Here is a 22,401-nt window from a genome sequence, read left to right as displayed (position 1 = left end):
CCCTTTAACAGCAGTACTCTAGCAGGGACCATCATCACAATAAATGGTCTGGAACAGATATAACCACTGAATTATTCCCTTGACACACTTCCATAATTTTGTAAGCCAGATATTCTGAAGGATTTCTTTCTTTCATTATGTTATCCACAAATATGATGTGAACTTTGCATCTAAAATTCTAATTTAAAGAAAAAGCTTTTCCTCAAATTGATATACTTCTTTGGATAAAGGGCCATCAATTATCAAGCATACAGAAATTGGTTATGATAGTAATTTCATGTTTGACTACCTATGCACTAAAGCTCAAGATAATTTTGCTATTTTATATTGAAAACATCATCAACTAACTACTGTACGCCTGAAAATTCAAAACAACTTTAAGTATTAAAAATAATTTTTTGTAAAACAGTTCTATTCTAGAACAAGTATTTCTGGTATTTAAGGGTAAAAATGCACCTTCATTGAAATCCTGGTGCTTGCACATTGTCTTCTGTGTCCTATGGCTGCCTTTCCTTCTCTAGCTGCAAAGCCCACTTGGCAGTGTTTTATTGTTTTTCGGTACTTTAAAGAAACCTAGATTAGAGCTATCAAGCCCTGGAAAAGATGAACCTTCATGTGTTTCTTTTTTTTTTTTTTTAATCCATTCAGAAGGGCTATGTGTATACTCTTTATCAAAGAAACCTAACTATAATTTGGCATCAGTAATGTTTACAGTTCTGTAATGTACTGTAATAGTTTGAGATACTTTAAGAAAACCCTCCAAATACTGAGATGCTTATTGCAGTTCCCTTTTAAAGATTCAAAAGCCTTCTAATGACTTTGCATTTCCTATTTTTATCTTCTTTATAGCATATAGTATTATATATTTGAAATATGCTTTCCACATAAAATCAAACTTGAAAATACCCACTTAGAAACAATATTTCAGTAAATAGAGGGTTTAAGGCAAGTCATTCATTTGGAAAAATTAATTTCCATTTGTTAATCCTAGATTGACACAATTTTGTTCCACCCCATCAGTGCCTTGGGATACACAACGTACATTCAGCAAAGGGCACACATATGACCCTATGGACATACGTTGCAAGTCCTGAGTGCCCATTGAAATAATGGTAATATCTTCATATAAGGCGTGACCCACAGGGACATGGCATGGGAGGGGTTAATTTGTTTTGTTTCCAGTCTTGCTATTGTATGTGATTTTCCTAGGTAATGCATTCTTTTCTTACTAAACATCTTTGCAAACAAATACAAACCCCTTTAAAAGGTGCTAAAAATGGGTTTCTGAAAACATACAAAATATTTTCATCATAGTATTTCCTCAATCACTGTTTTAATGCTTGATATCTGCAGGTTATTTCTTGTTTCTGACTGAAACTATTATTTGTTGTGGAATAACTGTTCTTTTGCAAAAGATTTTCTTCTTCTAGTTTTTTGGACCACACAGGCTGGACGCTTTCATGCTTTTTACTTCCTTTTTGAGTTCTTTTCAATGGAAATACCAACAATACCAGGATGCTGGCAATATGAAGACAGAAATAGCAGGAGCTAAAAAACAAACAAAAATAATAATTCAATAAAAATCTGAACACTCTTAGAGGATGCTTTAGGAATAAGTCTACTGGCATACAGTACTTTGCTAAGACAGGAAGACGTTAATATTTACTTTAAGAAAAGCAGTAAAGGGGAAGTCAGAAATGAAATCTTCCCCCACAGTACTTAGTGCTCTAACAGAGATGTAAAGTAAATAGAAGTCTGCTTTCAACTTTCTTTTTCACAAGTTACTTTTGGGAAGTCATTATCTAGACTTGCTATAGAATAGTTAAAGTGCATATAGTAATCTCAAAGGTACTCTCTGGTTTTGTTTTTGGTGGTTTTTTTTTTCTTTTTCTCTGCCCCAGGGAAAATAAGTCTATTATGATAGGAAGACAAGAGTACTTCATGGTTTCTCATACACAACACAAACTGCATTTGAGCACTTGAACAGAAATACCATTTGCTCAGCTAACAAATCAAACTTATAATTAGCACTGAAAAAGCTTCAGAAATCTTATGCCACAGAAAATACATCTATTCAAGTTAAAGAAAAGAAAAAGGAAACAGATAGAATGTGCTTACCTGTAAAAGGTGAAAGAGGGTTTTACAGAGAGCAGTACAAATGGCACGACTGTGTAACTTATTGCTACTTGAGTTGCCATCCATGTTATAATATCATAACATAGTTTAACAGCAGGAGATTCAACAAAATAGTGTCTGATATTGTTTCTTATCTGGAAAAGCAGATAATAGTAAGTTAGCTTAGGAATAAACTTTGAGAGCTATCTTACTGTACAGAGTTTGTTGCACTTCCACAAAATTCATAGGATGAATTTAAGTGCTACAGTCTGGTCAAGTATCTTTGAACTACTCAAAATGCCCATCAACTTCACTAGGAGTCAGTTCAAATTCCCTGCCTTTTAGGATAGTGCACTTCATCCAGCACAGGTATTTAAGTATTTAGGAATTTAAGCAGAATTTAAGTAAATTAATCGCTCCTAAATCCAATGCAACTTTGGACTGCTTGTCTGAATGAGGCAGACATTCTATTCCATCAAGCCATTCTATAAATATGGAGTGTTGCAGTAAATGAAAACCAGAATGCTTCTGTTGAAAGCTTCTATATGCAAAGCCATTTTCCTATACTTGCTAATAAGATACATTTTAGGATAAGTGGGGTATAAATCAGAATACACACAATATCAGTTCTAATGATGTATTTCAGGAGTCTTAATAGCAACTAATATCAAGTGAGACTATTATAAAATGACTCAATTTTCTATGCTGAGTCTTCTTTTGTTTGTAAAATTCTGCTCAAACAATGGCATACCAAAGGTATTTAAAAAAAATCCAAAACCCACACAGGTTTGGGTTCAATTTTAAGTCTATAATTATAAAGACACCAGTAGATCTTCAGCCCTCCTTCCTTTGACTGAACTGTCATTCTTGCTCATGGTCTTATTTGCTGACAAGCCAAGACAGGCTCAATTCAGCCTTTGCGTAGCTTGGTATCACAGTTGCAACCTTCCAGTCATCTGCACTGAGGTAGTTCTCTCTGAACAGCTGCACACCAAAGTACCCAGTTTAGTTTCTTCAATCTTCAGTTTCGTTAAAACTCCTGGTTCTAAAGAACATATCCAAGGCTAGCTCCTGCTGATTTCATTCTTTACATTAAAAACCTTTTTTACCCTTCTTGTCCTTCTTACCCAAATACCCCTGTAGATACTGCATTCCCACTCAGCCTTTATTTAGTTAAGCTAAGTAAAAAAAGTCATTCTAGCCAAATACCCTTCATACTGCCATCTTCCCCCAGTTTTCTCCTATGGTCACGTGCAGTGACTTGTTCCTGAGTTCTGTAAAACTTGGATGAAGTTTCACAGAATTTCTTGTAGGAAATCTAGTATTTTAGGACTTGAAGGACAACTTTTAAAATAAATCTATAATTGCCCCTAGTAAACACCTGATTATGAAATGTGTAATGGTTAAAGGAAGTAAAACAAGTTAAATACGTGCTTAGACATGACGGGAGAAGAAAATGTATATCAGAGCTGCCAAACTTTGCAGTTAAAGGCTAGTAGAGTTAAATAATAAACATCCTGAAGTACCTCTAACATATCTTATCAGTTAATATTAAGTACCTGTTAATACAGAAACTCAAAATATTTTTATTTAATAGCCTATTGATTGATACATATGAAATGTGAATACAACACAGCTTACTAGCGAAGGCCAGGACGAAGTGCAGTGAGCACTCCTATTTACTGGACTCACCTCACTGAGAGCAGAACAACTTTTACCTGTGAACTGTCCCTGAACCTTGGCTTTGCACCAGCCCCTGGCTGATAAATATCAAAAGTTCACTGTGATAGAGTCTGGAAAGGAGAAGGGAGCTATACCTATTGTAAAGAAAGGAGTCAGTTCTGTCAAACAAGGACTATACCCACATCTTTTTGAAGAAAGAGGAGGAGCATCTGTTTTATTAGTGTTAGTAACAATCTAAATCTAAAGTACTACCTTCCCCTAGCCATTATAGCAATAAAGAGCTGTCTGCTTCATTTCTCATTCTCCTGGTCCTTTCAACAGAAAAGTGGTCTGTTATGCTGCTCTGAGCTGACACCCAATTTATTTCCTCTTTCCCATTGAGTAACTGATAAACCTTCCTCTGTTCTTATGCAGCTTTCTCAAGCAGAACTGTGAGAGATTTCTTGGCAAATTTGCTGGTTCCATATGGTTCTGAATAGCAGCCGCAAAAGCGTGTTAATGTGACTGCACTCCTGGCTGGCCAATTTTGAATAGTAACTGCACTAGAGATGTTTATCTGCTGGTTGAGGGGGAGCATTCTTAGCTACCATCTTTACAGTAGTATTGGACAGAAATCAGGGAGGGGGCAGACTCTATAAATATATAGCATTAACCCCCAAATTTTAAGCTACTCATCATCAGTGATTTTTTCATCATCAGAAAGTTTTTTCAAAATGGTCTTAGACAACATCATCCTGTTCAGCATGGCATAGTAATATATTATCAGTTAATACAGAGAAAGAGCTTCCACAAAAGATATACTACAAAAATGTTGCAGACTGCATACAGTCTCACTTGTTTCCACTGATCAACCCCCTCCTTATAATTAATCATTCCCACTGCTCTTATAACTAAAAAAGTAAACACCACTATCAGACAGACTGTGTATCAACTGTAAAGCGCATCTTTGGACTAGAGAACATGATCAATTTTCTTTTACAAAAATTATTATTTAAGAAGATACTTGGTTGGTACTTACAGCTCGTGCTGCTAGTGTCATTAGTACTCCTGTTAAAAATGTTAAATAATATCCTGGGTAAACCCCATGCCAGATGGCAGAAAGGATGAAGGTTTGGATCGTTGGGCTGAAGGTGGCTCGCTCATAGCACACTCTAACAAGTCAAAGACAATTCAAGATAAATAACGAGACAAATAGCCAATAATCTTCCCAGTTATCATTTATACATTTATACTTTTAGCAGTTTCATCTCCAACATATCATTTGCAATGCAATTGCAGTTTACTATTATTTAATAATGTTGCCACTGTATTATGACTTACAGAAAATTATTTAAAGCTATTCACAGCTCCCAATTTAACCCCTCAGTGCTAACCTGTGCTCAGTGCCATCACATATGGTACTTATTTATAATGAAGCGATACACAAGCATCCAAAGACAGGTGTTGGTGTTAATATGGGATCTTGAACCATCCAAGAGTGTGTTTGAAAAGCTACACTGAAGGCACAGACTACCCTACAAACTCTTGTGATGAGTCAGACATATATTTTTCATAAAATGAAAGCAGCTTATAGGAGAAGGGGAAAACTAACAACTACCTTCAATTTTGAGTAAGAGAGAGACTACAAATGAAAACATGTCTGTGTAAGGCAATCAGGAGAGCGTGATGATGAAATTATAATTAATGACTCTAGGGATGTGAGAATATCAAATAAGGAGAATGCTGAACTCTGCTATTTAAAAATTGAGACTCTGAATTATTAGGCAAGGTCCTACAGTAAGGAATTCTAGAAGGAAGAAGGGAAAAAGGAATCCAAGAAAGGTAGTTTCTAGAAGACAACATTAAATGACACAATGACAAACCATCATGATGTGGAAGAATGATAGGAAACATGGTAAGGTCCTGATATGGCTTCATCAAGAGTTCTTTAATGTCTTTAATGATCTGAAAACCAAAAAGCAATAGGAAATATGGAAACAGATACACACTAACATGAAGCAAAAATAAACAGCACAAGCATGCACGAACACAAATCTAAAGCTAACGTACAAAAATGAGTTTTAACTAGAAAAGGCCATAGACATTAATATGTAAAAAAGTTGTATAAACACATAGCAAGTAACAGAGAAAGAAAAAGAGAATGCACATCTGTTATTCAAAGACGACAACAAGCTAATGATACAGAGCCAAAACATTCACTACTTATGTAACTACTTTAACTACAACTTCCATATATACAAAAGATTGCTGAGACCGAATGACACAGTCAGTGTGAAAGAGCAGAAGGTAAAAAGACAGGATGTGAATAGGGAAAGATCAAACGTGTATTTTGCTAATTTAGTTCATTCCAGTCAAATAGATGTGGTAAGTTTTGTCTTATAAGGTCTTCTGCACGGGGTACCAGCACAACCCTCTCCCTTTGCCAAAGGGCTTTGCTAACAATGGCCGTTAAGATGAGAACATGGGGCTAAATAGGGTGCAGGTGCATATATGCATAATACACAAAACTATCTGAGGACATTTGCCCAGAATAGACCACCTTAAAGAGGAAAGCAACATTGGCCAGACTAAACAGTAACCAGGGAATTTCAAAGAGACTTCTGAGACAAAGAATCGGTCAGCCTAGAAAGTACAAAAGCTTTAGGAAAACTTGTAACAAGTCAGGGAGAAGTCTTGGAGCAAAATGCTAGTCATCAAAACCTGGTTTGACATTGCCAGAAGTCACCCCACCAGCATCACGGCCTCTGTCTCAGCCAAGACAGAGCATCCTCCCTGGTAGACACTGAGTAGCCTGCATCCAGCTGGGGGACTGTCGGTGCAATATGCAATACACAGGGAGCAGCATCTCATCCCTATCAGCTGCATGCACATGAACTCCTGGCACGCTTTTCTAACTGGCATGTGAATCAGCAGGTTCACATAGAGCTGGAGCACCCACATCTCCCACAGGCAGTGCATACAAGCAGGGGGCCCACACTTCCAGAAGGAGGTGTGGTTTTGTATCCCACATGTCCTTGGGAGAGGCGGCACAGTTTGCATATAACTGTGTGCGTGTATGTGCACTTTTTAAACTCCTTGGGATTAGTTACAGAAGAGTGTTTAGAAATGTTTATTAAACCAGAACACTGAACACATGCAAAATGTTATCTGTTCTAGTGTGGGTATTAATTCTGAACATATATTTCACTGTCTGGTGGTTAACTATGTCTCATTAATAAATTGATAAATGGCTTCGATCTACATTTGGTTTAAACTATTTTAAGCAAATTTTCCCTTGCAAAGCATTTGGGAGCTAACAAAACTAACTAAATTAACTAACCAAATTTCAGCTAGATCAATGCAAGTCAGGTAAGATAGATACTAGAAAAAAAATCATCAGGCTTCAATTTCAAAAAGTAAAAAGTAAGCTTAAACTCCTCCATGGATTTGTCAATAATAAATCTTGTTGAAATGCTTCACCTGACATTCCTAAAAGCAAACCAAGGAAATACAGTCATCACAACAGGCTGAGAAAATCTATTCAAATACGGGTGGTTCAGATTATCTTATCCATAATTTACTCTAGAAATGGGAAGTTGCATCAACTGTTCAGCAAGGTACTGCCTTTGGTCTGGTTCTATACTTTCATTACTAGCTTGGGTGGTAGACTGAGAAGTATATTTTTTTCACCTTGTCTTCCCTTCAATTTTGGGGGTGGGAGGTGGGGTGGAAGAGATTGGCATTGTTTTCTTAGCAGATACAGCACTAAAATCCAAAATGATCTTGACAGACTTGAATGATGTTCTGAAATCAACAAGATGAAGTCCAAAGTATAGAACATCTAATAGGAAAAGTGGAAGATACAAAACAGTACCCATTCCTGTAACATTATTGAAAAAGTATAGCCGAGTATGAATATGAATCAACAGTATGAAACACTGAGTATCAGCTGAGCATGAATCAATAGTAGATTGCTGCCGCAAAAAGACATGTAATACTGTAATGTGTTAGAAAGACTGTTATCTGAAGAAAATAAAGTTAATTAATGCACTCCATTCAACTCTGCCCATAACAGGCCAGGGAAAGACTTTGGAGGTCTTAGCAGAAGTACAGCATCCACTGTAAGAAGACAGGAAGTTTGGAAAGATGCCAGAAGAGAGCAACAAGAACTGCAGAGGTTTTGCAAACATGAACAAAGACATGGAACTACATGTTTTCTTTGGAAAAAAGAATGAACATGCTGAGGGGGAACATAACAGCTTCCCCAGTCAGGAAACATTATCACACAATCATAGAATGGTTTGGGTTGGAAGGGACCTTAAAGATCATCTAGTTCCAACCCACCTGCCATGGGCAGGGACACCTTCCACTAGACCAGGTTGCTCAAAGCCCCATCCAACCTGGCCTTGAACACTTCCAGGGATGGGGCATCCACAACCTCTCTGGGCAACCTGTTCCTGTGCCTCACCACCCTCACAGTAAAGAATTTCTTCCTAATATCTAAACTAAATCTATCCTCTTTCAGCTTAAAACTGTTACCCCATGCCTGATCACTGCATGCCCTTGTAAAAAGCCCCTCTCCATCATTTCCTGTAGGCCCCCTTTAGGTACTGGAAGGCTGCTGTAAGTTGTCCCCAGAGCCTTCTCTTCTCCAGGCTGAAGAACCCCAACTCTCTCAGCCTGTCTTCACAGGAGAGGTGCTCCAGCCCTCTGATCATCATGATATATGTTGTTGATATATGCTACTATGTAAATACCTATTTTAGCTTGCATGCTTGTAACAATAATACCTTTGAACTGCTGTATTTTGTGATCTACATTAAATGTTTATTAAACTTCTTCATTATCTGTAGATCTGTTAACTGTGTTTTTACAAGGAATTTGTTTTTACACACAATCAGGGTTTAAGTCCTCTAATTCTGATGGTTCGGTTTATCTTTAAAGAGTATCAGAAAAGTACAGAACAAATGCTGATGTGTGGTATTTCATGTGAGGTAAATAGCTAAGATTTTTAGGTACTTCTATAAATGGTAAACAAGTGAAGTATTAAAAATGGATGTTTAAAGTAACACATGGGCTTGTCCTCTATTGAAACTCCTGTAGCATTGCAACTTACCAAAAGATTGGCAATATAATATATATTCTGTACCAGTATTTATGGTCCTCATATATAATCATTAAAATAATCTTTTACTTGCAACAAAACTTGAAGAAAACATCCATCCTTCTCCCTTTCACTGTGGCAAAATCAATATGGATTTAGCCTATCCTCAAAGATTCTTCCATAATTGCTCTTAAAAATATTTATTAAAGGCAATGCTTTAATTTTTCTTCACATCTTCTTTCAATGTCACCCTAAGCAATTGATTCAAATTTTTTTCTTTCAATTCTTAACAGAAATGTTACTCTTCTCCACTAAAAGGAGTTTTTGTTTAGAATCATTCCATTTAGAAGATTTGAAAGTTTGTTGAAACAACCCTTTTTCTATTAAGTTTAATACTGATAAACTTCTGTAACTAAATTAAAATGCATTTTAAAACAGCTAAATAGCTTATTTGCTTTATTAAATGATACATTTCAATACCTGCAAGCATGCAATTCTTCATTGCTGACTGTCCTAGCCATAGATTCTACTGCCTATTAAGCCAACTAGAATAATCACATAAAATTCAATTTCTGTTTTTAACTGGGTCAGAAAAATATTTAGGGAAGCAGTTATGGAAGAAAGAATACACTATAAAGAGATTTAATGGAAGAAACATCCTATTGCCAGCCATCCTAGAATAAGAGATAAAGTCCTCTGAGTGATCCCAAGATAGGAGTCTCAGTTAAACTTGCACCTATTGATAAAAGATCAGCTAAACAGAGACTAGGGGAAGGGAAACAACACCTGCACACTACTCAAGAACACTTTTTACTTTCTAGTTACCACAAAGAAGTAGTAAAAGCAGAATGATGTAGTTTACTGGGCACTATACCCGTTTCCCAGACAAGGAAAAAAGTGCATCTGAGGGATATTAATTTGCATTTTTTGTTGATAGCACACTGTAGGGTTTGATATTTGCCATGCACTCATTATGGAAGGAGCGCAGAAAAGTTCTCTCACAGAATGTATGTAAGTTCCTGCATCACTGTGTGGGTAAAAGTAACGCAGGCCAAGATGTACATTTTGCCTGCTGCTCTCAGCAACATACACTGCTTTGAATGCTAAGAGAGAAAAAAAAAAGAAAAAAGACGCCTCTACAGATTAATAGTTTTAGGTTCCCTATGACCAGTGAAGAAAAAGTTCCTCTCATAACCTGATAGTTTACACTAACAGAGAAGTCCTAAGTTCAGAGGCTTTAATTCAAGTATTACAAGAAAAATGCCCCATGCAGTTGCTAAATAACTGATGTTTTGTGGGGTTTAGCTTTAGATGTTGAACTATCTTCACAGAAATATCTAAGAAACTTCAGCAGAGAAAAGCTTTCCTTAAAGAAATAAATACCTTTTAAGCCAAAGAGCTGTTTGGATATTCCAGTTATCAAGAAACATCTTGAAACTTGTGGAAAACTGTAAAGGAAAACAAACTAATTATTTCTGTAATTGTAAAGTGTTACAAAATATTTCAAAATTCTAACACATAAGTTATAAGTGATGAGTTGAATAAGGTATTTACTCAACTAGTTAACCACAAAATATTTTGGAAGTCAGCTGACAGGTAGAACATATTCAAAACAGACTATTTTCCACCCTTTCCTAAGGGTGTGAACACATCATTTTTGACTTAGAACATACTCACTATCTTGAGGTACAAAATGTGTAGGAAAAGTTACTGAAATTACAAGCAACTACCTACATGGGCAAGTATTTTATTTGAAAGAGCCAGAAACAAACCTCTATTTGCTGGATTCTCAGATTTGATATTAGATCCCAACGTGTAACTCCATTTTTATCGTAGCCTCTAAACCCAAACCCTGCTGCGTTATTAATTGCATCTGCTGCAATGAAACAAAAAGAAACAAATTCATTATAAACTGCACATGTTACAAATTGTGCATCACACAACGTAGTTTGTCCAAACTGTTTATCACATTTTAAAGGCTACGTTTGTTTGTTTTTTTTAAATACTGAGGACCACTGTATTATACACTTGAACAAACAGAAAATAATCCAAGCAACACACTGGCTTTCAATTCAAAAACTTGTACAAAAGCAAAAGAATGAAAGGTAGCACTATCTACTTCACAGCACAGATGTCCCCTCTCTCTCATACCACCTACTTAGACTTGCTTGAGCAATTTGACAGAAAAACAAACTCGATGAGATGCATCAAGACTATGAAACAGTGGCTGGTTGTAAAGATTTGAGATAGCAGCTCAACACTCAGATGCATGTCTCTGGGCTTCCTTATGCAGCAACAGTGATGTTTAAAGCACAAAGATAAAATGGTATGATTCACTTTGAGCAGGTGCACATTCACAGCACCACACACAGAGCAGCGCAAACCTAATAGAAGAGAACAGTAATTTACCAAGTGATGCAGAGTTTGTTAGACTTCCACTAATGGCATAAGGCCTCTGTTAACAACACTTCTGAATGTTAAGTGTTTATAATGCATGTCAAAGGTCAAATAGTTCAAAGCAAACAATATTTTTCCCTGTGAGAAAAAGCCGATTCCATCATCTGGACTATGCAGGAAAATACAAGGGAACTCAGTCTGAACACTGCCTGTCACTTTCAGTCATTGCCTTTGCCTTAGCTTTGTTAGCTCAGACACTAAAATTCCCTCAGCTGTACTTCTCAGATTAGGATGGCCATGTACAAGGAAACAAGTTTTTTTCCAAATATTGCTTCTGTTGAGCCAGAGACTTGGTTGCATGCACCAAAACATGGACACACATCCACAAGGCATGAAACCAACCATGTATCCACTTCCGTGGATAAATAAGTGACCATGGGGAGAAGAATACCAGCTCGTCTCTCAGTTCAAAGGAGTCCTGAGAAATCAGAAGCAAAGTAAGCAAAAGGCTCTGCAGAAGCAATACAGATCTAGTCTTCTAGTTACAGGGCATGAGCCCTCTCTGTTAGCTCAAAATTCATCTAAAGCACTGTAATTAGACTGTCACCTTTTAAATTATAACTAGCAAAGGCAAGAGAAATTGCTCAGTTTGTATTACCGTATTAAAAAGAATTTACTTTATACAATTGTGACATTTAACATAAATCAGTATCTTTTGCATTTTCCTTTCTTCTCAACAACTTTTTCAAGGTATTAATGCAGTATATTTGGAAAGTAAAAGAAACAGTTGACTCAAACACTCAAACAGTTCCTTTCCTGAAATTCAGTTTCTCCAGTCATCTACCAGCAAGGAAGAGGGCTTTGTGACATTTGATTTAATATAGGGTAATTTATAATATTTTTATTTCCTCATCAAAAACACTTTTAAAAAACATCTTTGGAAGCAACAACATTTGCTGCCATATATCTGATATCACTGATGTCAAGTTCAAACATTAGACAATGATTTTATGCTCAGAAACAGCTGAAGACACGAACTCCATAATCTCTTGCTAGCTAGAGTACAAAGACTACAGCTAGAGTAAGTGATCATTTTATTAGCTAGCATTTTAGTAAGTATTCATCTTAAAGTAATTCATTTTATGAACAGATTTTTTTTTCCCTAAGTGTATAGTAATGTATAACTCAAAAGCATAATATCCAGTAAATCTGTTAAGGCCCCCCTCACATTCTACTCATACCATTAGAAGTTTAGATGAGGTAAAGTAGAAGGAAGACATTAAAAAAAAAAAAGCTATTTAGCAAATTAAAAGTTTATTTTCTTCAGTATTTTACCAAAGGAATGCTAGCTCTACACTGCTAGCCAGCACATAAGGAGAAATCCATCTGAAGTATTACAGAGAAAAAAAAAACCAATGAAGATTATTCATTTTTCAGATGACTCCTACTCTTTACGGATGATGATACTGGTGTGTAAGAGCACAATATTCAAAATTATTTCATTCCACAACAAGCCCCAGAATTACTATATCCAGACAAGCTGAAAGCACTTCATTCATTGATCAGGAATGAAACCAGCAGCTGTAAATGAGTCATGCTGCTCTGCTACACTAAAGCTTTCTTTATTGCATTGTTTCCCACAGATTCTCTCTCAAAAGAATTATGAAACAAATATGTAAAACCAGAGAGGAGGAGGAAGCTGACGAAATCTGTTTTGTGAGCCACTTCCAAGATGTCAGCTTACATAAATACAGCATTTTGCTGTTGTTGTATGTGTTGGTTTTTGTTTTTTTAAAATAACGTGAAATTAAAAGCAAAATGTTCTTTAAACTATATAATCTATTCAGTGTCTTAAATCAGTGACCATGGGTGTTACCCTGTTGATCATTAGAACAAAGACTAAAACTGAAGCTTCACCCATCAAATTCTGAAAATACTACTGTGAATGCCATCTACTATTAACAACACTATGATGTATCTGAATTACAATAGATTAATTTTTCCTTCATACTTGAATAACATCAAGCAAATTCCTGATAACTTACCACAGAAAGAGGCTTAGAATAACTTTTCAGGTATGGCAAAATCAAGGTATCAAAAACAAACAAACAAACAAACAAAAAAAATCAGGGATTGTTGCATAGATTTACTACAATTTTTAAAAAACAAGTCATTGCTCATTAAAACACTATCACTTTCCAAAAAACCTTGTGTTTCACTCAGATTTGTTCAGGAGACCATGATCTCATTTGCAACAGTCACAACACTGTGCTTAGATTTATGGCAAATTTTGTTTCTCAAAACATTCATTTGACAATACCTAATAATACTTAAATGTAATAATGTTTACCTAAGGCCTCAAGAGGGCACTGTCACTTTTTAATACATGCTTAGTATGCAGCATCTCAAATGAAACTCAATACATAGGCTTTTCTTTTTTTTTTTTTTTTTTAAATATATATACTTACCTAAAGTCCACGCAAAATAATACTTGGGTCTGGCAGCCATAAGAGACACATATAGGTAGAAAAACCTTATAGGCCATGACGCTGTAGCTCTGAAGTTATCATCAATGTTGTATTCCACAGGCAAAGTTTTTGTAATAGTCATGTGGAAGAGTAAGGACAGTCCACAGATTAGGAGTTTCTGTGCCACGGCTATCTGAAAAGTTTAAGATGGGAGACTTTGTAAGCTTCATTTTTTGTTAATTTTTTGGAAACAAAGGCAAGTTATAATCTTCCTTCCTTAAACAGATGTGTATATATGTATGTCAATTTTCCAATAATATATACTACCAACTTTAAAATAGTTGGTAACATTTTATAGAGGCTCAGGGAATATTGTTATCTTAAGTTGTGAGCACCACTTCTTCTGGCAAACACAGCAAATCCAATCTGACTACAGTGAGCCTCTAAAAACCCTTGCAATAATGGGAACAACTTTTGCAACTGCATTTTTTTAATTATTTCATTGTCAAGTTACCGAAGCAAGTAAGTTGTTAAGACATCACAGCACAAAGCATATAATCTAGGACAAGATGAGTACAATTATTGTAGAGATTCCAAAGACAAGGGCGAAGCTTCAGTTAATTTTTGGTAATCTTTGTCATAATGCAGGTGTTCAATTGCTGCCCAACTCAATATACCAATCATCTCTGTTAGATTATTACAGTATCCAAATTCTAAACCAACTAAACTACCAAAATAATTTGAGTTTTCAGCCAAAATACCTCAGTTCTATACAGACCTGTTTTCCCAACTAGAGTGATTAAGCTATAAAGGGGTCAAATACACTCACAGACATGTAAAAAAACATTGTTAAGGTATGACCGGGACTCCTATTTTCTCAAAATTCAGTTTTGCTATAACCACCACACTAAAGAGTATGTATTTTTAGGAAAACATTTGTAAGGTTCTATTATAAGATACACAGAGCAATAATGAATGACTAAGTCACTAGTCTGATCCACATCCCAAGGGCAGATACCATGTTCTGTGCAAGTTCCTGAAGTAACACACACTAACCAAGCACCTAGAGTACTTGGTTAAAGAAGTTTGAGAGCTAGTTCATTTAAATGTAATTTTCAAGTTTTGATTGTAAGTAATCTCAATATTTAAACATTAGTTTTAATTTACATTACAATTATACAGACACTAAACTTGGCAAGAAGATAACCAATCTAGCTCCTTTTCTTTGAAGCATCGGAACAAAAAGACAGCCAGAATCCTTTTTCTGTCCATCCTGCTTTCAGTATACCCACCCAAACTTTTAAAGATAATGTCCTGCTTCAATTACAGTGCAGCTCCACAAACCTAGTTCCAAAATAAAGAGTAATTCTGTTCCATGATGCAGAATGGAACATTAAGTGCCCAACTGAAAACACAGATTTCTGCAGGATACACAGTATCAAAGATTCACCCAGATGTAAGAGGTGGTACAACTGATAAGAAATTAGTCTCGAAAAAGCTGTAAAATGGTGAGGGTAACTTTGGACATTGCATATTTCAAGTGGCTCATCTCAGAAGGTATTTCAGAGACGAACAGAAAACCCAGCTAATTAAACAAACCAGCTGGATAATTCAGAAGGCAACTACCTATTAACAGCTAAGGCTGGTGTTTAATTACTTATTTCTACTTGCTTTCTAATAAACTTCATTTTAATATTTTACTCTATTACAAGAGTTCACAGTAAAGGGCATTAACTTTCTAAAAGTGCTCCTTTGTTTTTCTAGCACCTATTAATCCATCTCTCTCTTTGCCAGAGCAGAGGGAAAGTTCAGTTAGCTTAACTTCTTCAGGAATTTAACCAGAAATGAATGTTCATAAAATCAGTTATTATTAACACTGATGAATCTTCAATTTTGGTATGCAATATCTGATACATGCAAAAGTTAGATATTTGTAAATACCAGAAGGCATCACCCCAAAGTTCTGAAGACAGTTGCAAGGATTTGACTTCAAAGTCTAAGCCATAATTAAAAGTCGTGTTCAATTTAGCATGAGAAACAGTACTTATAGGCTGGTAACATTAACATGCAACTTAAAATAGAAGCATAAACATATAAAATAGATGTTTTCCATCTGAAGATCTCTACAAAGTCTCAAAATATGTTTTGGCAACTTATAAGTAATGTTATCTCGGTTTAAAGGCCTGCTTTTTGCCACTGCCACTATTTACCAGTTTTTCTATTGGTAAACAGAAATCATTAATCTGCCTATTCAACCCAAAATAGGCTTAGTACCTCTTTGAAGGTTTTTAACTAAATTGTGGAGGTAAAAGCCCTTCTTTTAAGGAAAAGCAGAGTTTCAACAAAATTTATCTTAAGAAAAAAAAAATTAACTTACACAGGGCTCTGCCATAAATTGTACTTTTTTAAATGATGTATTTCTACAATTGTTTTTAGCAGCAACATTTAGGTGCAGGGACAAGCATAACTACAGCCAGAAACAGCATGACTTTTTTTTTTTTTTTAATTATACTACTTCACTCATAATTATAAATCCCAGAACCCTGATCAAGCATTCCGATACCACTTATAGCGATCAGTATCAGGGATATTAGCAAACAGTGGTGGAGATAACTTCCTGCCTCTACAAAGACTGGGAGCTGCAGTTTCAGGATTGGTTTAAGCAGAGTTTCTGAAGGACAATCCAAACACAGGCTGCAATGCAAAGAAGCAGTCCTGCCTTGTCTCCTCACCTTGGCTGCAAGTTTTCGCTCTTTTTCCTTCTAGTGAGTCAGATCAGAAAAAACAAACCAGGTGTAAAACTACACTTTTGGTGTTTTGGTTTGGGTTTTTTTGGGGGGGTGGGGGTTGGGGGTTTTTATTGGGGGTGGTGGTGTGTTGTTTGGGGGGGTGCCCCCCTTCCCCCTTTTTTTTAATGAAAAGTTAGTTTTAGGCTGGATCAAATTATCTGAATCAGACCACAATGAAGTGCAATGCATGTTAGCACTGCTAGGATAAGCAGAGGACCCAGAACCCACAGCCAGGACCTACCATAATTCAGCAAGTATTTATACTTTGGTGGGCCTAAATAGATTATTAAACTACAGCCTGAGGCTTATTTATAGCACTCAAGTTTTAAACACATTTACACAGAAATAAAAGTCCCCACCTGACACCAAAATAATCTATAGTTCAACTACCTATAGAAAAGCATTTGGTAAAACATTAATTGACTTCCTATTGCTTAATTAACTAGGTTCTTGATATAAGCTTCTTAGCCAAGGCATGAGTAATCACTGGATTGCACATTCACAGGAGGGTTGGTCAGTTTTTACAAAGATGAACTAATTAATTTAAAAGCCTGAAGTTTAATTTAATTCACTCTTTAAAGTTTTCAACATATCAAAATAACTGTTCCGTTAAGGAATTAAAAGACCATAAGCTGCAGGATAACTTTGACCTCATATGAAGTAGAATATACAATTTATTTTACAACAAAAAGGTAGAAAGGCCTGGATCATTTAGTTTTGATGAACAAAAACTGGGCATACCTGTATAAAAATATCAAATACGGTCAACACTGGGAAGCTAAAAGACAGTGCCAGGACAAAACCAAATGTGCATAAATTAGATAGGAATATAGTTAGGTTGAAAGCTAGACACCTAATCATAGAAAGGAGTTCAGGAACAGCTTTCTAATTGAAGCAATAAAGGTAAAACACTGAGCTCAGGAATTTTATAAATATATTACTGTATAAACATGTATAATATATATAAAAAATATACAAAAAGTAGAAAAGGATCTTTAAAACTTTTATTTGAATCAACTTGCTCCTGGTTGATAAAGAATCAGTAAGGAGCTTGATATAATATTGAACTATATTAAAGCATATTATTTTGCGGAGGTTAGAACCTTAGGTAAAAATTATACATAATTAAGGAAGAACTTTAACTTATAGGAAAGGTTGGCATAATAAGCAAGAAAGAAGATATCTGCTGACAGGAATCTTGTATTTTAAGGGTAGCCATAATAAAAAGAAACTTACAAAGACAGATTATTAATTTCTGAGAGTTGACACCACTTTGAGCACCAACAATTGATAGCTTGCAAAAAGGGACAATAGGAGGGATTTAAGAAATAAGTTTTAATATGTTGATTTGATTCCTTTAACATGCAATGAACACAGCAAATATACTAAACCAAGTTAACATCATGCAGTCAACACACAGTATAGAGGAGGAGGCTGACATGTACTACTGTGGTTATGTAATTATATTTAAGAAGAAATGAAACTTACTGTATCTCAGCTGAAGGATTTTTTTTTTTTTCATTTACTACATTAACATTTGCTGATCCCCATTACATTTCACTTTTGGAGTTACCTAACAATTTATTCTTGAAATAACAACATGAGAACCAAGGAACAAATTTAAAGTATTAATATGAAGTTAATGGTATTTAAATATTCTTCTAGAACAAGACAATGAATATTTTAACTGATGCAGCAAATGCAGTAAAACTGTATCATAGATATATTTCCAAAAGCACACAATACTTGCTGGTGTTATAAAATGCAGCCAGATTTCTCTAACACCAGTTGGGAGATGAAGTATCAACAGCATAGACAGCTTCTCTTTATTTTTATGTCAAAAGCTAATGCAGCATAAATTGCGAAAAGTTTCAAGCATCTTAAGAGCAATTCATTTTAAGGAAAACCGCTTACCTGAAAGAAGAATCCATCATAGGTTTACATTTATTTCTATTGACTTTATTCAGATTACTAGCAAGATTATGTGGTAAAAAGCTAGAAAGTCCTACCAGGCAATCAGTAGATGCATGTCCAGAAGTAATGATACTGGCAGACTTGGTTAGTTCCATTTATTTGCAATAATTTTACTACATAATATTTTTTTTCAGAAATAGGCTTTTAGTACATAAGATGTGATGCCTTTACTGAGCCAAAACAATGTTTAAAAACAAAAGTAGTGTTGGCAACATTGTCAATACAACACATTCATGCAGACTACAGACTATGAGGTGCCAAACTATGCAAGGAATTTTCCTGTGTCTTTTGCCTTTCCTAACTACTTGCTCCACAGCACACTTCTATGAGCTTATGTGCCTTGTCAACATGTGGAGCAGTTTAAAGTGTTATCCTCCTCCAGCCACGAGTTTACATTCCTGTGGTGCAAGTTACTACAACCACACAAGACGGGTGGAATGGAACATGCAGAGTCCTCATCCACACTCGAAGGATGGAAGTGGTTGGAGATGACAACTGATTGGGAAGCCTCCCTGTTAGCCTAGCTATGGGGATGGTAACCTCTAGATAGGACGACAAGACAGGTAGCCACACGTGGGAATGCCTTGCTCTGCTCCAGTAACAGTTGGTGGTCCACAAGATAAGCAGAAAACAGGTAATTGGCACCGGAATTAGCGAAAGCCGTTTATCTGAAGTGTTCCAGTTGACTCCATAATTCTGCTTTTACGTGTGGTAATATTATCTTAGGCACACACAAATTTAAAAGTCTGATACACTCCTATTTGAGAATATGAAAAGAATGAAAAGATAAGATTCAGTACCCTGAGCATTAAACTAACTGGATTAAATTTTCAAAGTAACAAGCTTTGGGAGCTTTTGATTATAATTCAGGCCATACCATCTCTCTTGTAAGGCATGATCAACTGGACTTTCTTCTGTATGTATTTGGTCTCTTTTCCAATAAGAGAACAAAGAGAAAAAAGAAATATCTTGTATGGATTACTGGCCATAGTGTTACGAGTAGTACATCTACTACACCTTCAGATCAAAATACATCTTTAATACCTCTCTACATGAATGGAAGCAAGAAAAACACACTACTTCTATGAGTGTTTTTCAATTTACAACATATAAATGTTTTCTACTTGCTGCAAAAAGACATTGAAAAACAGTAGAATTTGAGAATGTTCATGAAACCTTGCTGGAACTTTTAAGTCTCATCAGCTTTCAAATGACAAAATGTGCACTTCATCCTTACCAGGACTTTTTTTTTTTTGCAGAGTATATGCTTTGAAGAAAACACGCATGAACTGTTTTAATTTAAAGACAGCTTTTTACCATATAAGCTTGTTAGGAAGCTCCAATTTAATCTGCTTTTATCCACAAGATCCAGACTGAAAACCATGGAGAAAACCTGCCTTAAAAAAAATAAGTATTTAACTTTTTGAACAGGGAACTATACTGTTGACGAATGAACTCCAGATACAGCTCAAAAGTTATGCCTGTAAATGATCAGTGCAAACCAAGCTTTTCATGCAATGATTACGTAAGCATCAGCACTGCAAGAGTCATACATCTTACATTTGGAGAAGGATCCGTTTGTTCATATTTTGTATCTTCCTTCCCATTTGCTTCAGACTGTTGCAGTTGGTATGATCTGCCTTCAATGAAAGTAATATAGTCTTTGTAAGAGCATAACGGGCCTGCCAGGATACCCATGAAATTACAGTTGTAACTTAAATACTCCAGTAGACTTGGCATGCGTCTGTAATTCAAAGACAAGCAACTTGTGAGATGGCATGTGTAGTTCTACAGAATTTCCACAGTAGGAAAAGTCATACTCCATATTATTGCTTACTCTAACTGTGGTAAAAAACACATGAAGAAAACCAGTTTGTGTGTCTTTTGTAATCACGGCTTAAAACATTATACAAATAGTATTTCTTTTCAATCCATACTGAGCATTTTCAGACACATCTCCTGAACTCTGGCGACTCTCTCCTTGCCCAGTAGAAGTGTTTGACTGAAGCTGAGCCTGGGGAAGGAGAAGGAAGGGTGTTTCCCTAAGTGTTTGTTCAACTGCTTATGTCTTCTTTTTTCCCCTCAATAACTGAATCAGTAAACAAAGGTTTGTGCTAACTAGTAATAATTTCAATTAAGGAAAATGCCTCAAGTAAAGACTGGTTTTGCCCAGGACAACATATTATTTTCAAGTCTCCTGACTAAAGAAAGTACAAAAGGTAAGTTAAATACTGAAAAACAATTAAACAAGCATGTTCCTTCACCAGCTACTTTATATGTGTACTAAATGTTAACTAGTCTCCTGTCTGATATGGCATTAATTTGTATAGATTGCATAGAACTTACAATGGTTTTCTCAAATAAGTATAAAACCTACTTCTAGTGACATTTTCCAGTAGAACAGATGTATGAATTAGGCTACAAATACAAAAAGCATAGATCTATTTTACATGAGTTTGTACACTCTGTCTTGAATGTGAACTGTAGCAGTTCCAGATACTATTAATAAAGCATACAAAACACCAGCTTCTCCCCACCCCCAAAAGTAGACTCTGAGATGTCTGAAAGCCTACCTTACAGCCAAACACCTTTGTGATGGAGTCAAATCTTCATTTTTCCGAAACATTCCTAGGGAAGATGACGGGAAAAAGGAAAAATAAAGAAAAGCTAAACCCCCACACATTAACTAGCAGTTTCTTTACTCAGTAGAACAAGCCTCATGCTGCAATGTAATTTCTTAAGTCCTCAAGTAATTTCAGAGGTATTATGTCACACAACATTTTTGCTGGAGTTGGATCAAACAATTCTTAACGTTGACAAAATTACAAACTGTGGTATCCTCAGTTATATCCAACAGTGCCTAAACCTGAAATCACATGGATTTCAGGGAAGCATTAAGAAGGCTTGTAATAAGTGTTGACAAATACAATTCCCCTACATTGGTTAAAATTTCAAAGTCTGCAGGTTTTAAAACCCTTTATTCCCAGTCCTGGAAATTGGACAAGCCCCAAACCCGTTTCAACATTGCAGCAACCCAGGGACATTACACTAGTCATTGCACTTTACAGTATGAACACAGTCCAAGATAGATTTAAGCACTTCAAAACTTAAGGCGCGCTTCAAGACCACCTTCATGCTTCAAGTAAAGATTGTAAACAAGATCCAGTGAAGCAGGCACAACAGTAAAGGGTGCTCAAGTCTTTTTCATGAGCACTAAGGAGAAGTCCTAACCCCTGCTAGGAGAAGGGGACAAGCCAAGTCTAAGTCCATCAGCAAGACTAATTTACCTTCTTGTCATACATGGCGCTTTATGAAATGCTGGTGGCCTACCCCTGAAAAACAGGCTTCAAAATTTGTACTCCCATGTGCTGGTTTTGGCTGGGATAGAGTTAATTTTCTCCACAGTAGCTAGTATGGGGCTATGTTTTGGATTTGTGCTGGAAACAGTGTTGACAATGCCGAGATGTTTTAGTTATTGCTGAGCAGTGCTCCCACAGAGCCAAGGCCTTTTCTGCTTATCCCCCCACCCCACCAGTGAGCAGGCTGGGGGGGGCACAAGGAGTTGGGAGGGGACACAGCCGGGACAGCTGACCCCAACTGACCCAAGGGATATCCCACACCGTATGATGTCATGCTCAGCATATAAAGCTGGGGGAAGAAGGAAGGGGGGACATTTGGAGTGATGGCGTTTGTCTTCCCAAGTAACCATTGCAATGGAGCCCTGCTTTCCTGGAGATGGCTGAACACCTGCCTGCCCATGGGAAGCAGTGAATGAATTCCTTGTTTTGCTTTGCTTGCATGTGCAGCTTTTGCTTTACCTGTTAAACTGTCTTTATCTCAACCCATGAGTTTTCTCACTTTTACCCTTCTGATTCTCTCCCCATCCCACTGT

The 22,401-nt window shown here is 36.2% G+C and overlaps 1 protein-coding gene across 1 annotated transcript in view; it reads right to left on the bottom strand.

Annotated features, from left to right (window-relative positions):
- Positions 1-400: 400 nt before the first annotated feature.
- Positions 401-22,401, bottom strand: part of MBOAT2 (membrane bound O-acyltransferase domain containing 2) — a 95,189-nt gene continuing 73,188 nt past the window's right edge. The window contains exons 6-13 of the mRNA XM_010566694.1: positions 21,083-21,137; positions 20,070-20,253; positions 13,747-13,939; positions 10,654-10,757; positions 10,265-10,329; positions 4,817-4,949; positions 2,119-2,270; positions 401-1,548 (exon numbers count right to left, since the gene is read on the bottom strand). Coding sequence (XP_010564996.1) covers positions 1,326-1,548; positions 2,119-2,270; positions 4,817-4,949; positions 10,265-10,329; positions 10,654-10,757; positions 13,747-13,939; positions 20,070-20,253; positions 21,083-21,137 — 1,109 coding nt within the window. The 3' untranslated portion in view covers positions 401-1,325. The remainder of the gene's footprint in view (positions 1,549-2,118; positions 2,271-4,816; positions 4,950-10,264; positions 10,330-10,653; positions 10,758-13,746; positions 13,940-20,069; positions 20,254-21,082; positions 21,138-22,401) is intronic.

The sequence above is a fragment of the Haliaeetus leucocephalus genome, unplaced genomic scaffold (genome assembly GCF_000737465.1).
Source record: "Haliaeetus leucocephalus isolate CR32 unplaced genomic scaffold, Haliaeetus_leucocephalus-4.0 Scaffold217, whole genome shotgun sequence".
Classification (NCBI taxonomy): domain Eukaryota; kingdom Metazoa; phylum Chordata; class Aves; order Accipitriformes; family Accipitridae; genus Haliaeetus; species Haliaeetus leucocephalus.
Note: the sequence above shows the minus strand (reverse complement) of the source record. Positions and strands in the feature narration are given on the sequence as shown.